The following is a 17426-nucleotide window of genomic DNA, read 5'->3' as shown; positions in this document are numbered from 1 at the left end:
CAGATAGTAGTAGTATATAGTGTATATAAAGACAGAAGTAGTATATAGTGTATATAAAGACAGAAGTAGTATATAGTGTATATAAAGACAGAAGTAGTATATAGTGTATATAAAGATAGAAGTAGTATATAGTGTATATAAAGATAGAAGTAGTATATAGTGTATATAAAGATAGAAGTAGTGTATAGTGTATATAAAGATAGTAGTATATAGTGTATATACAGATAGTAGTAGTATATAGTGTATATAAAGATAGAAGTAGTATATAGTGTATATAAAGATAGAAGTAGTATATAGTGTATATAAAGATAGAAGTAGTATATAGTGTATATAAAGATAGAAGTAGTGTATATAAAGATAGAAGTAGTGTATAGTGTATATAAAGATAGAAGTAGTATATAGTGTATATAAAGATAGAAGTAGTATATAGTGTATATAAAGATAGAAGTAGTGTATATAAAGATAGAAGTAGTGTATAGTGTATATAAAGATAGAAGTAGTATATAGTGTATATAAAGATAGAAGTAGTATATAGTGTATATAAAGATAGAAGTAGTATATAGTGTATATAAAGATAGAAGTAGTGTATAGTGTATATAAAGATAGTAGTATATAGTGTATATACAGATAGTAGTAGTATATAGTGTATATAAAGATAGAAGTAGTATATAGTGTATATAAAGATAGAAGTAGTATATAGTGTATATAAAGATAGAAGTAGTATATAGTGTATATAAAGATAGAAGTAGTGTATATAAAGATAGAAGTAGTGTATAGTGTATATAAAGATAGAAGTAGTATATAGTGTATATAAAGATAGAAGTAGTATATAGTGTATATAAAGATAGAAGTAGTGTATATAAAGATAGAAGTAGTGTATAGTGTATATAAAGATAGAAGTAGTATATAGTGTATATAAAGATAGAAGTAGTGTATATAAAGATAGAAGTAGTGTATAGTGTATATAAAGATAGTATCGTATAGTGTATATAAAGATAGAAGTAGTATATAGTGTATATAAAGACAGAAGTAGTATATAGTGTATATAAAGATAGAAGTAGTATATAGTGTATATAAAGATAGAAGTAGTATATAGTGTATATAAAGATAGAAGTAGTATATAGTGTATATAAAGATAGTATCGTATAGTGTATATAAAGATAGAAGTAGTATATAGTGTATATAAAGACAGAAGTAGTATATAGTGTATATAAAGATAGAAGTAGTATATAGTGTATATAAAGATAGAAGTAGTATATAGTGTATATAAAGACAGAAGTAGCGTATAGTGTATATAAAGACAGAAGTAGTATATAGTGTATATAAAGATAGAAGTAGTATATAGTGTATATAAAGATAGAAGTAGTATATAGTGTATATAAAGATAGAAGTAGTATATAGTGTATATAAAGATAGAAGTAGTATATAGTGTATATAAAGATAGTATCGTATAGTGTATATAAAGATAGAAGTAGTGTATAGTGTATATAAAGATAGTAGTGTTTGTAGTGTATATAAAGATAGAAGTAGTATATAGTGTATATAAAGACAGAAGTAGTATATAGTGTATATAAAGATAGAAGTAGTGTATAGTGTATATAAAGATAGTAGTATATAGTGTATATACAGATAGTAGTAGTATATAGTGTATATAAAGACAGAAGTAGTATATAGTGTATATAAAGACAGAAGTAGTATATAGTGTATATAAAGATAGAAGTAGTATATAGTGTATATAAAGATAGACGTAGTATATAGTGTATATAAAGATAGAAGTAGTGTATATAAAGATAGAAGTAGTGTATATAAAGATAGTAGTATATAGTGTATATAAATATAGAAGTAGTGTATAGTGTATATAAAGATAGTATCGTATAGTGTATATAAAGATAGAAGTAGCGTATAGTGTATATAAAGACAGAAGTAGTATATAGTGTATATAAAGACAGAAGTAGTATATAGTGTATATACAGATAGAAGTAGTATATAGTGTATATAAAGATAGAAGTAGTATATAGTGTATATAAAGATAGAAGTAGTATATAGTGTATATAAAGATAGAAGTAGTATATAGTGTATATAAAGATAGTATTGTATAGTGTATATAAAGATAGAAGTAGTGTATAGTGTATATAAAGATAGTAGTGTATGTAGTGTATATAAAGATAGAAGTAGTGTATATAAAGATAGTAGTGTATGTAGTGTATATAAAGATAGAAGTAGTATATAGTGTATATAAAGACAGAAGTAGTATATAGTGTATATAAAGATAGAAGTAGTATATAGTGTATATAAAGATAGAAGTAGTATATAGTGTATATAAAGATAGAAGTAGTATATAGTGTATATAACGATAGAAGTAGTGTATAGTGTATATAAAGATAGTAGTATATAGTGTATATACAGATAGTAGTAGTATATAGTGTATATAAAGACAGAAGTAGTATATAGTGTATATAAAGACAGAAGTAGTATATAGTGTATATAAAGATAGAAGTAGTATATAGTGTATATAAAGATAGAAGTAGTATATAGTGTATATAAAGATAGAAGTAGTGTATATAAAGATAGAAGTAGTGTATAGTGTATATAAAGATAGTATCGTATAGTGTATATAAAGATAGAAGTAGCGTATAGTGTATATAAAGACAGAAGTAGTATATAGTGTATATAAAGACAGAAGTAGTATATAGTGTATATAAAGATAGAAGTAGTATATAGTGTATATAAAGATAGAAGTAGTATATAGTGTATATAAAGATAGAAGTAGTGTATATAAAGATAGAAGTAGTGTATAGTGTATATAAAGATAGTATCGTATAGTGTATATAAAGATAGAAGTAGCGTATAGTGTATATAAAGACAGAAGTAGTATATAGTGTATATAAAGATAGAAGTAGTATATAGTGTATATAAAGATAGAAGTAGTATATAGTGTATATAAAGATAGAAGTAGTGTATAGTGTATGTAAAGATAGTAGTATATAGTGTATGTAAAGATAGTATCGTATAGTGTATATAAAGATAGAAGAAGGATATAGTGTATATAAAGATAGTAATGTATGTAGTGTATATAAAGATAGAAGTAGTGTATATAAAGATAGTAGTGTATGTAGTGTATATAAAGATAGAAGTAGTGCAAAGTGTATATAAAAATAGTAGTGTATATAAAGATAGTAGTATATAGTGTATATAAAGATAGAAGTAGTATATGGTGTATATAAAGATAGTAGAATATAGTGTATAGTATATATAAAGATAGTATATAAGATGTATATGTGCTGCATATATGGTGTATATATGTGTATACTGTATATATGATGTGTATACTGTATATGATGTGTATGATGTATATACTGTATATGATGTGTATACTGTATATACTGTATATGATGTGTATGATGTATATAATGTACATGATGTATATGTGCTGCATATATGGTGTATATATGATGTGTATACTGTATATGATGTGTATGATGTATATACTGTATATGATGTGTATGATGTATATACTGTATATGATGTGTATGTGCTGCATATATGGTGTATACTGTATATACTGTATATGATGTGTATGATGTATATAAAATGTACATGATGTATATGTGCTGCATATATGGTGTATATATGATGTGTATACTGTATATGGTGTATATATGATGTATATACTGTATATGATGTGTATGATGTGTATACTGTATATGGTGTATATAGAATGTATATACTGTATATGATGTGTATACTGTATATGATGTATATATGGTGCATATATGGTGTGTATACTGTATATACTGTATATGATGTGTATGATGTGTATACTGTATATGATGTGTATGATGTATATAATGTATAAGATGTATATGTGCTGCATATATGGTGTATATATGATGTGTATACTGTATATATGATGTGTATACTGTATATGATGTGTATGATGTATATACTGTATATGATGTGTATGATGTATATAATGTACATGATGTATATGTGCTGCATATATGGTGTATACTGTATATGATGTGTATGATGTATATAATGTACATGATGTATATGTGCTGCATATATGGTGTATACTGTATATGATGTGTATACTGTATATACTGTATATGATGTGTATGATGTATATAATGTACATGATGTATATGTGCTGCATATATGGTGTATACTGTATATGATGTGTATGATGTATATAATGTACATGATGTATATGTGCTGCATATATGGTGTATACTGTATATACTGTATATGATGTGTATGATGTATATAATGTACATGATGTATATGTGCTGCATATATGGTGTATACTGTATATACTGTATATGATGTGTATGATGTATATAATGTACATGATGTATATGTGCTGCATATATGGTGTATACTGTATATACTGTATATGATGTGTATACTGTATATGATGTGTATGATGTATATACTGTATATATGATGTGTATACTGTATATACTGTATATGATGTGTATGATGTATATAATGTACATGATGTATATGTGTTGCATATATGGTGTATACTGTATATACTGTATATGATGTGTATACTGTATATGATGTGTATGATGTATATACTGTATATATGATGTGTATACTGTATATACTGTATATGATGTGTATGATGTATATAATGTACATGATGTATATGTGTTGCATATATGGTGTATATATGATGTGTATACTGTATATGATGTGTATGATGTATATACTGTATATGATGTGTATGATGTGTATACTGTATATGGTGTATATATGATGTATATACTGTATATGATGTGTATACTGTATATGATGTATATATGGTGCATATATGGTGTGTATACTGTATATACTGTATATGATGTGTATGATGTATATATGGTGCATATATGATGTGTATACTGTATATACTGTATATGATGTGTATGATGTATATATGGTGCATATATGATGTGTATACTGTATATGATGTGTATGATGTATATACTGTATATGATGTGTATGATGTATATATGGTGTATATATGATGTGTATACTGTATATGATGTGTATGATGTATATAATGTATAAGATGTATATGTGCTGCATATATGGTGTATATATGATGTGTATACTGTATATATGATGTGTATATTGTATATACTGTATATGATGTGTATGATGTATATAATGTATATGATGTGTATGATGTATATAATGTATATGATGTATATGTGCTGCATATATGGTGTATATATGATGTGTATACTGTATATGACGCATGGACCTGGCTGGGTTTGGCGCGCGGCTCAGTAACATGTTGTAGATTCCTCCCCGGAGATGTTTTGGTTATTCGCCGTCCTCATCCTATATGGCCATGTAAGGATCCTCCAGCGCGTTGTGTTTGGCAGAGCAGATTCTCGTCTCTCGCGGTCAGGATTAGTGACGGAGCCTTCAGGAGGTTTATAAAGGAGGAGTCCGCACAGTACGGAGAGGCCGGGAGGGTCACATGGGGGGGGGGGGGGCAGGGGGTCATCAATAAACACAACGTTCTCCTACCTTGTCCTGATCCTGTGTCATATTTAAGAACTCGGCCAAGACCCCCCAACCTGGGCACAACCGCCCCCAACCTGGGCACAACCGCCCCCAACCTGGGCACAACCGCCCCCAACCTGGGCACAACCGCCCCCAACCTGGGCACAACCGCCCCCAACCTGTGACAACAGCCCCCAACAACTGCCCCCAACAACCGCCCCCAACCTGTGACAACAGCCCCCAACAACTGCCCCCAACAACCGCCCCCAACCTGTGACAACAGCCCCCAACAACTGCCCCCAACAACCGCCCCCAACCTGTGACAACCACCCGTGACAACCACCCCCAACCTGTGACAACCGCCCCCAACCTGTGACAACCACCCGCGACAACCGCCCCCAACCTGTGACAACCGCCCCCAACCTGTGACAACCGCCCCCAACCTGGGCGCAACCGCCCCCAACCTGGGCGCAACCGCCCCCAACCTGGGCGCAACCGCCCCCAACCTGTGACAACAGCCCCCAACAACTGCCCCCAACCTGTGACAACCACCCGTGACAACCACCCCCAACCTGTGACAACCGCCCCCAACCTGTGACAACCACCCGCCACAACCGCCCCCAACCTTTGACAACCGCCCCCAACCTGTGACAACCGCCCCCAACCTGTGACAACCGCCCCCAACCTGGGCACAACCACCCCCAACTTGTGACAACAGCCCCCAACAACCGCCTCCAACCCTGACAACTGCCCCTGACAACCACCCCCCGTATCAGCCGTCCTGGAATCTCATGATTGTGAACATTGAATCTCAGCATCTGATCCTTTTGTTATCAAGGAAGAGTAAGCTGAGATGTCTGGCAGTGGCTCATTCTTTCCCCCGCAATGAAAACATATGCACGCTCACCTAAACTAAGCATGCATATGCATGGGAAGAAAATGCATTAGGACAAGATTTTGGCCAATGAATGTCTGGGGCCACCTTTAGACTATGAAGCCTAGCTGAGAAGCCGATTACTGGGGCCCTCCAGCTGTTACAAAACTACAACTCCCAGCATGCCCCGACAGCCATAGCTCTATACTGAGGCTCAGTATAAAGTCTGACCAACTTATGGCCCTCCAGCTGTTACAAAACTACAACTCCCAGCATGCTGGACAGCTGAGTGCTCTATACTGACAATCTATGACCAACCTGCGGCTCTCCTGCTGAAGCAAAACTACAACTCCCAGCATGCCCGGACAGCCACAGGCTCTATACTGAGGCTCTATATCAAAGGTATCCAACCTGCAGCACTTAAGCTGTAGTTTTTGCTGGGAGTTGTAGTTTTGCAACAGCTGGAGGGCCACAATGTGGAGAGGGGATCCCAGAACGTGAAGCTCCACTAAAGCTCTGGAACCGTACGTGTCACATCTGTGTTATGGAATCCACGAAGCGCACAAGGCGGCAGGAATAGAATGAGAGCGCCATCTAGTGGTCAGATATTGTTACGGCTCCAACTAGTGAACTGGAACGTTTCTGGCATGATCGGACATTTGTGTCTCGTCAGCAGCTCCGGTCGCTGAATAGAATGACATCAGCGAAGCCTTTTTCACAGATCGTCGGCGTCGATTCTTCTTTCGAAACGTTTTGTAACTTTACCCGGCCATCAATATCTTAATCCCCCCCTGCGCCTCTGTCTGTAGGGAGGGAGCTTGGATTCCACAATCAATAAAGGTTACCATCGGTTACGTATCCGGTGTCTCCCATTCCCAGGTGCCGTCTACTTTTACATTCCTGTAGGGAAGGTGTCTGACTGGGTGAAATAATAATCTCCGGTGCCGCGCAGGATCAGTCAGCGGGGGCCGCCGGAATAATAGGCCTCTTGTTAGGGACGTATCCACCGTATTGTCTGAGGTTTTCACTGAAATATCTTGTGTTCTTTGTATGTGACTGTTCAGACCTTGCTGTAGGGATCTATGCCAGTGGTTCTCGTCACTTGGGCCATGTATAAGGAATGCGTTGTCCTCTTCTTGGTTGGGCATGGGCAGCATCATGGAGGAGTCAGTGTTTAGAGTGGGAAGAGCTGAGCAGGTTGATGCTTATGTCGTAGAAAAAGATTTAATAGAACAAGTGCCGCAGGTTGTTCAGCTATAGCTCTACTTTACTTGGCTGTAGGAGTCCAGTAGGCGGTCCTAATTAGTGATTGACCACTACCCCTGAGTGCATTCACTGAATATGACCACCTACTGGACTCCAAAACCCAGGTCTAATGGGGTTGTACGGTGAAAAACAATCCCTGCAAGAGATAACACACTATATTAATTTCTATGGGAGTGCCGACGGGTTTCTAAGCCAGTCCGGCCCCTTCATCAGTACAGTACTTGCCCATATGTGGCACTTCTCCTGATCTCTAACAAGGTGCCCACAGTTCTTCCAGAATAAAAGGCCTCTTTTTAGGGACGTATAATTAAATATCTTGTGTGTGATGAATGTTACTGTTCACACCTTGCAGTGGTTTTCGTCACTTGTGCAATTCTATCTGTGTATAAGGAATGCATTATCTTCTTCTCTGTTGTTATGCCTGGACAGCATCATGGAGGAGCCATGTATAGAGCCTGAACTGAGAACAAGTCCCACAGTTAATGCAGTTGAAACTGCTTTCATTGACCTTAGAGAGTCCAGTGGGTGGTCCTTATTAGTGATTGACCAGTACCCCTGAGGGTGTTCACTGAAAAGGAACCACCTAATGGACTCCTAAGCCCCTGATCTAAAGAGGTTGTTCTGTGAAAAAGACAAAACTCACACTATTCATTTCTATTGGACTGCCGACGTGTTTCTGAGCCAGTCTGGCCCCTTCATCAGTACAGTACTTGCCTATATCTGGCAATACCTTAGAAATGCATGGATGACATTCAGCTAAAGCTATTCTTAACTTGGCCTTAGGAGTCCAGTGGGCGGTCCTAATTAGTGATTTACCACTACCTTTGTGTGCATTCATTGAATAGTACCACCTACTTGACTACTAAGCCCCAGGTCTAAAGGGGTTGTTTGGTGAACACACACACTCTTAATTTCTAACGGAGTGCAGACGTGTTTCTGAGCCAGTCTGGCCTCTTCATCAGTACAGTACTCGGACATATGTGGTGCTCCCATAGAAATAAAGGGATGATAGGGCAGAGGGGGGAGACAATCGGACCCTTAGTGATCAGACACTTATACCTGCTCAGCTCCTCCTGATCTATGACATGATGCACACAGTTAGGACTTCATTTTCATCATGACAAGTTTTCTTACACCTGGAAAACTAGGGTAAATAAGCCCATGGCTATATAGGATTGGTTGTCAGGATTCTGGCCATACCTTTTTTATCTCCATAGTCCTCTCCAGCACCGAGATATGAGCCTTTTTCTTTATTATGAAAATAAGTCTTAAGTGTCCAGGGGGCGTTCCCCAGCACATCAAGTAAATTCAGCTCTTGTCCTCCTCTGTCTAGTGGCTGTAAAAAAGGTGGATGCAAGCGGGTACAAAGGTGCTGAATAAGAGAATATGGGCTGGACTTATCAGGGCTCTTTCCTTGCTGGGGAACACCCCTAGGACACTTGAGCCTCATTTACATAAAAACAAAAAAGGCTTATATCTCTGCTTTGGAAAGGACTATAGAGATAAGAAAGGCATTCTCGTAATCCTGATGACTAGCCCTACCTAGACATGGGCTTATTTGCACCCCTGTTGACCGGTCCATTTTAAAGTGGCCTAGCACAAAGTTACATAGACTTTAATAGAAAACGAACCAATTATGTGCTTATAGTCCAGTATACAGTAAAGTCATTACCTGTGTGCTCATAGTATTATAGGATCGGGCAACTTAGTGATGTGTACAGTCCAATAATCTCATAAAATAATTAAGGGAATTTGATTCTTGCCTACAGTAACTACATGCACGGATCAATAAGACACGTCCCGTCTATGGATTCTATCTCAAGCTCTATGGAAACCCTACACATGCGTCCATCTTCCACCATAATGCTGGAGACTATGTTCCAGGTAAGAGACTAATGTTCACTTCAGTCTATGTCAGGGTTTCCCATCCAGGGTGCCTCCAGCTGTTGCAAAACTACAACTCCCAGCATGCCCGGACAGCCAACGGCTGTCCGGGCATACTGGGAGTTGTAGTTTTGCAACAGCTGGCGGCATGCTGGTATGGAAGCACTGCCCTATAGCTTAAATGGGATTTAAAGGGGTACTCCACTGGGGGAAAAAAAATAGTAAATCGATTTGTTCCAGAAAGATAAACAGATTTGTAAATGACTTCTATTAAAAAATCTTAATCCTTCCAGTACTTATCCACTGCTGTTATGATCCACAGGAAGTTCTTTTCTCTTTGAATTTCCTTTCTGTCTGACCACAGTGCTCTCTGCTGACACCTCTGTCCATGTCAGGAACTGTCCAGAGAGTACAAGCAAATCCCCATAGAAATCCTCTCCTGCTCTGGACAGTTTCTAAAATGGACAGAGGTGTCAGGAGAGAGCACTGTGGTCAGGCAGAAAGGAAATTCAAAAAGAAAAGAACTTCCTGTGGATCATAACAGCAGCTGATAAGTACTGGAAGTTTTAAGATTTTATAATAGAAGTAATTTACAAATCTGTTTAACTTTCTGGCACCAGTTGATTTAAAGCAAAAAAAAAAAAAAAATTTTTCCAGTGGAGTACCCCTTTAAAGGAACGGTATATAGCCGGGGCCCTGTTGAGGAAATTGCCGGGGGTCCCAGCAGTCAGACCCGCCACGATCAGACACTTATCCCCCATCCTGTGGAAAGGTGAAAAGTGTCTATTAAGCTTAGTTCCCCGGAGTACCCCTTTAAGCTGACACTGTTTGATGCTTTTAGGATAAGGAGACAAATGAGACCTTTCATCTATCTGTCCTTCCATAATGTAGAAAAATGATTTTATTCTCTGGTGTCAAAGAGGCGTTCCCAAACCTCTGAAGTGTTCAGCACCCAAACATCTCCCCCTCCCATCCCTGATTAATAGTCAACTGGAAGCCAAGCCCTGTTCCCAAATCTCATTTCTGAGCTGTGCATACAAGTTGCACTTTGGTGTGTAAACAGGGCTCTGCTTCCAGCTTACTGTAAATCAAGCAGAGACAGGGAGGGGGAGCGAGGAGGCCTTGCAGCCCGCAGCGCTTCAGGAACTTGGAAACATTTCTTTGAAGCCGGGTACCTTTTCAATAACACAGAAAAATGCTTATATTCTCTGAGGCCGCCAAGAGTCAAACACCTCTTTTCTCCCCCTCCCATCCCTTCACCTGCCAGATTGACAGTTGGTTGGAAGCCAAGCCCGGTTTCCAAAGCTCATTCCTGAGCTATGCATAAAACTTGTGCTCAGGGATGAGATGTGGAAACAGAGCTCGTTTTCCAGCTGATTAGCAGTCAAGCAGAGATGGGGATGGGAGGGGAAGCAAGAGGCATTCTAGTCCTAAGCACTTCAGGGACTTAGGAATGCCTATTTGTCACTTGTACCTTTTCATATATCTGTCTGGGCTTCCATAACATAGAAAAATGCTTTTATTCTCTGATGCCGAGAATAAAACATCTCCTCGCTCCCCTCTCTTCCATCCCTGTCCCTGCCTCATTGACAGTCAGCTAGTAGCCGAGCCCTGTTCTCAAATCCCATTCCTCGCTGTGCCCTAGAAATTATTCTCAGGTGTGAGATGTGGAAACAGGGCTCGGTTTCCAACTGATTGTCAATCAAGCAGAGATGGGGATGGGAGGGGAAGCAAGGACGTGTTCCAGTCCTCAGCACTTCAGAGACTTGGGAATGCCTCTTTGACACTTGGTACCTTTTCATATACCTGTCTGGGCTTCCATATCATAGAAAAATGCTTTTATTCTCTGATGCTGAGAGTCAAGCACCTCCGCTCAGCTGAGCCCTGTTTTCAAATACCGTTCCTGCACTGTGCGTCCAAATTATGCTCAGGTGTGAGGTGTCGAAACAGGACTCTGTTTCCAACTGACTGTCAATCAAGTAAAAACAGATGGAATAGGGAGTGAGGAGGCGTTCAGGTGCTTGGAAACGCCTCTTCGACATTTGGCAACAGAAAATGAAATAATTTTTCTATGTTATAGAAGCGCAGACTGATATCTGGAAGGTACCAAGTGTCTCCCTGCGCAGGGTCAGCAGTTTGGAATGTAAATTGTAGCTGATAGACTTTCTTTAAAGTAATGTCCGATTCCCTATTTACCTATAGACGTGTTAGTGCAGGTGATGAAACCACTAAGGCCTCGTTCACATCAGCGTCAGGAGCTCCGCTCGTTGATTCCGTTTTCATGATGCATCTTTAGTTCAGAAAAAAAATCCTGCAAAATAATCAATAGCATCAAACTGAAAACCCCCTGGACCCCACTCAGTCAGTGGGACCTGTCAGGATCCATTGGTGTCAGTTGTGACGCACTCCGTTATTTTATAACATATTTCCCCAGGTTTATTCCATGGGCAACAAGTTTCCACACTGACATTATTTGGTGGGCATGTTGGCTTACAGTTCTGCCTGTGTCCTTGTGCTTTTTGAAATGTGGCGCAAATCAAACATGCGCACTCTCACATTGCTGTTGGACGGGGGTCACACGAGAGACGACTCTCTCCATTAAGAGCTTGAAGTGTCCTCAGCAGTACCTGACCGGATAGGAGCTTCCTATCACCGCACCAGTAGCCGGCAGCCTACGTTCTTCCCCAGCGGGCACAGGACGTCCTCCACATTTGGTCCTTCATACTTCTAGTGGCGGCTGCTACATTAAATACTCCAGAGAAGGGAAATACAGATGGGTCACTAGGCAAGAAAGTGTAATCTGTGGACAACAAGGAGGACCGGATGAGGAGAAAATTTACGTCTGAATTTCTAAATCAACTTGTTGAGATTTTCAAGTAATGTTATGGTGTGAAGAGATGAGAGAACCGTAAATCAACCCCCCCAGTGGTTAGGTAGGAAATCTTTGCTCAATTAGATAGAAGCCCAGGGAATCCCCCTTATTAGTTAGAAGCTCCATTAGGTAGGTAGAGAATCCGCCCTATAAGGTCGAAGCATCCATAATTAGGTAGGGAATCCCCCCCCCCCACTAGGTAGAAGCAGGGCTGTGGAGTCGGTAGATAAATGTTCCGACTCCACAGTTTTTTGTACTTCTGACTCCTCTGTATTAATATGCGAATGTATTTATAAACACTTACAGTTGAATCCAGGAAGCTGTTCCACCAAGTTCTTCTAGCAGAGAGAGGTAGTTGGGCAGAAGCTGCTGCCTTCTCCTTTTTGTGTGCTGATCTGCTGCTGACGATAGGGCAGTGGGAGCATCCAGGGCATTTATTATAAAACAAGATTTCCCTAGTAGAATCCCATAGTCATGTTTAAAGGGGTACCCTGCCCCTAGACATTTTATCCCCTATCCAAAGGATTGGGGATAAGATGTCAGATCGCCGGGGTCCCGCTGCTGGGGACCCCCCCGGGATCGCCTCTGTGGCACTGCGCTATCATTACTGCACAGAGCGAGTTCGCTCTGTGCGTAATGACGGGCAATACAGGGGACGGAGCAGCGTGATGTCATGGCCCACCCCCTTAATGCAAGTCTATGGCAGGGGGCGTGCCGACCACCATGCCCCCTCCCATAGACTTGTATTGAGGGGGCGGGTCGTGATGTCACGAGGGGCAGAGCCGTGACGTAATGATGCTCCGGCCCCTGTATTGCCCGTCATTATGCGCAGAGCGAACTCGCTCTGTGCATTAATGATAGTGCGGTGCCGCAGCGGCGATCCCGGGGGTCCCCAGCATCGGGACCCCGGCGATCTTACATCTTATCCCCTATCCTTTGGACAGGGGATAAGATGTCTAGGGGCGGAGTACCCCTTTAAGCTAACAATCGGAGTTTACAAGTTTTTATAGCCTTAGCTGAATGGCAGCAGTTTTTCCAATGGTTTACAGCTTCAGTCTTGAACTATTGACCCTCCATTCCCTTCACTTACACAAGTGTCTCTAGTCCTGCAAAAAACATATTTCCTTAACCCCTTATCAGTGAGAGGTAGGTTACCCATGGGTTCCCTGTAACAGCAGAACACAACACTATGGAAAGTATAAGTATTGCCGCTCCTAATTGTGCGTTGTGCCATATAGTGAAAAGCTTCTTCAGAGTCACTTAACGTGTTGGTTTTGCGGTTACGTGAGGCTCTGCATGCATTGGTCTTTATTCATATAGAAGTCATTAATTATAACTTTTTGTGAATTGGGACTTTTTTTTTATTCCAATCTAAATTTAGTAGGAATAGGAGTAGGTTCATTGTTTGCCGACTCCGACTCCAGGTACCCAAAATTTAGTCTGACTCCAACTCCACAGCCTTGGGTAGAAGCCCCCAATAAGTAGGTATGGAATCCCCCCATAATGTAGAATCCCCCAATAACTAGGTATGGAATTCCCCCTCTATTAGATAGAAGCCCCTAGTGGGTAGGTAGTTAGGGGTGCTCCTATAAGATAGATGCCCCTCCCCCAATAATAAAATAATAAAAATCAGACTCCCCTTCCTCCGCTCCCGCGCTGAGGCCTCTGCATCCTCCTGTCTGTCAGTGGTGCAGGTCCTGCACTTGCTCCGGCAGGTCCTGCATCTCTCCAGATAAGAGAGCGAATAATGAAAAGGCCTCAGGGTGGGAACAGAGGGAAGGTCATTATTATTTATTTTATAGTCTATGGATATCCGGACATTTACACGAGCACTTGTGCAGATGTCCGATATCGGTGCCATTCCTACTTTGCCCGAAAGCTTATATGAGGAGTTACATCATGTTGGCAAAATAAAGCAGAGGAGTCGCCGTATGGAAGCTGTGATCATTGGAGTTGATGGTTTATGGGGTTTTTTCTTGTCTATTTACAGGACCCCAAAATGATGAACAGCAGTCAGCAGGTCTCCCCCACCAGCGGACCCAGCGGGGAGAACGGCACTATGAGGTCAAACCTGACCAACGATGGATTCAAGGCTCCACCGCCACAAGTCATGGCTAAGGCAGGTGTCACATGACATACCGTGTCCCCTGGCTGATGGCCTCTTGTCTGCCGAGTACGGAAGCCTGTGAGGTCCAGCCATAGGCCGAGTGTCGGTGTAATACTGAGAGTTATACTATGCTGCAGAACATATGTACAGTATAGTATAATATAAGAGATGTACAGTATAGTGTAATATAAGAGATGTACAGTATAGTGTAATATAAGAGATGTACAGTATAGTGTAATATAAGAGATGTACAGTATAGTGTAATATAAGAGATGTACAGTATAGTGTAATATAAGAGATGTGCAGTATAGTGTAATATAAGAGATGTACAGTATAGTGTAATATAAGAGATGTACAGTATAGTGTAATACAATATATGATGTACAGTATAGTGTAATACAATATATAATATAAGAGATGTACAGTATAGTGTAATATAAGAGATGTACAGTATAGTGTAATATAAGAGATGTACAGTATAGTGTAATATAAGAGATGTACAGTATAGTGTAATATAAGAGATGTACAGTATAGTGTAATATAAGAGATGTACAGTATAGTGTAATATAAGAGATGTACAGTATAGTGTAATATAAGAGATGTACAGTTTAGTGTAATACAATATATAATAGATGTACAGTATAGTATAACATTATACAATATATAATAGATGTACAGTATAGTATAACATATAATATAATACAATATATAATAGATGTACAGTATAGTATAACATTATACAATATATAATAGATGTACAGTATAGTATAACGTATAATATAATACAATATATAATAGATGTACAGTATAGTATAACGTATAATATAATACAATATATAATAGATGTACAGTATAGTATAACATGATACAATATATAATAGATGTACAGTATAGTATAACATGATACAATATATAATAGATGTACAGTATAGTATAACGTATAATATAATACAATATATAATAGATGTACAGTATAGTATAACATGATACAATATATAATAGATGTACAGTATAGTATAATATGATACAATATATAATAGATGTACAGTATAGTATAACATATGACATAATACAATATATGAGATGTACAGTATAGTACAATACAATATATAATAGATGTACAGTATAGTATAACGTATAATATAATACAATATATAATAGATGTACAGTATAGTATAACGTATAATATAATACAATATATAATAGATGTACAGTATAGTATAACATAATACAATATATAATAGATGTACAGTATAGTATAACGTATAATATAATACAATATATAATAGATGTACAGTATAGTATAACATGATACAATATATAATAGATGTACAGTATAGTATAACATGATACAATATATAATAGATGTACAGTATAGTATAACATGATACAATATATAATAGATGTACAGTATAGTATAATATGATACAATATATAATAGATGTACAGTATAGTATAACATATGACATAATACAATATATGAGATGTACAGTATAGTACAATACAATATATAATAGATGTACAGTATAGTATAACATGATACAATATATAATAGATGTACAGTATAGTATAATATGATACAATATATAATAGATGTACAGTATAGTATGATATGATACAATATATAATAGATGTACAGTATAGTATAACATATGACATAATACAATATATGAGATGTACAGTATAGTACAATACACAGAGCACTGTGGTATATGGAATCTCTTTAGAATTGTATTGTATCATTTAGAGTTTTGCTTTTACTTTGGATCATTGATCTTAATGTTATGTTCTTGATATTGCAGCCAAAACTCGCGCGCGATCACTTAGCTTTAGCTTTGAGTCAAGGTCTGAACTCAGAAATACAACTCAGCCGCGACTCTCTGCACTGCTCCAGCGGGTACAGCACACAGACAACTACCCCATCGTGCTCTGACGACACCATTCCCTCTCACGGTGAGTTCATCATGTGACCTGTTACCTATCTTATTTACTTTACTCATCTCCCAACCAATGTGCCTCCAGCTGTTGCAAAACTACAGGTAATTTTGCAACAACTGGAGGCACCCTGGTTGAGAAACACTGATCTAAATAGAAAGTTCACTACTATGTTATGGGGTTATGTGGGCTAAAAAAGCTGTTATTACGGGTCTTTTTATAATCTATGGGCCATCTGTATCGGCATCCAAATTTGCCTGATTTCCGGGTTTGGGAAAAATAGTGCGCGACGCTGCAGACTGCATCCCTTGCGCGCCATCTCTGCAAAACCTATTAAAAAAAAAATGTGAAAAAAAGTTTAAAAAAAAAATAAAAAGTCAACGCACCTGCGCTGTCCTGTAGGGGCAGGATACGTTCTACACCAACACCGCGCCAAAGGTGGCTGGCTCAAACACGGACAACAGAGCTTGCCAAGCCCCCTGAGGTGATGTAGGATCATGGCGTATTGTGGGCAAGATGGCCCAGGCGCAGAAGAGTTATTTGACTATTCAGCTTCTTGTGGCGCAGTCAAAATCGGAAACACAAGTATATTGAAAACTATTGTTTAAAAGCTTTTTTTTTCTTTTTTTTAAATGGTTGAACCTGAGCCTCGTTTTAGTAGAGAATTGCACGATTCAAGTTGGAGCAATTCATGTAGGTATGTTAAAGGGGTACTCCGGTGAAAAATTATTTAACTATTTATCTGTTAAACAGATTTATAAATTACTTCTATATAAAAATTTCAACCCTTCCAGTACTTATCAGCTGCTGTATGCTCCACAGGAAGTTGTGTAGTTCTTTCCCGTCTGATCACAGTGCTCTCTGCTGACACCTGTGTCCATATCAGGAACTGTCCAGAGCAGGAGCAAGTCCCCATAGCAAACCTCTCCTGCCCTGGACAGTTCCTGACATGGACAGAGGTGTCAGCAGAGAGCACTGTGGTCAGA

The 17426-nt window shown here is 38.4% G+C and overlaps 1 protein-coding gene across 2 annotated transcripts in view; it reads left to right on the top strand.

The window, feature by feature from the left end:
- Positions 1–17426, top strand: part of LOC130296998 (protein MTSS 1-like) — a gene marked incomplete in the record, with an annotated part of 167182 nt that overhangs the window by 141255 nt on the left and 8501 nt on the right. For both annotated transcript variants that reach the window (XM_056549124.1, XM_056549123.1), the window contains 3 exon segments: positions 9412–9526; positions 14389–14517; positions 16308–16458. In XM_056549124.1, the coding sequence (XP_056405099.1) occupies positions 9412–9526; positions 14389–14517; positions 16308–16458 (395 nt within the window).

The sequence above is a fragment of the Hyla sarda genome, chromosome 12 (assembly GCF_029499605.1).
Source record: "Hyla sarda isolate aHylSar1 chromosome 12, aHylSar1.hap1, whole genome shotgun sequence".
Classification (NCBI taxonomy): Eukaryota; Metazoa; Chordata; class Amphibia; order Anura; family Hylidae; genus Hyla; species Hyla sarda.
The sequence above is the reverse complement of the archived record's forward strand: the minus strand, read 5'-3'. Positions and strand labels throughout refer to the sequence as shown.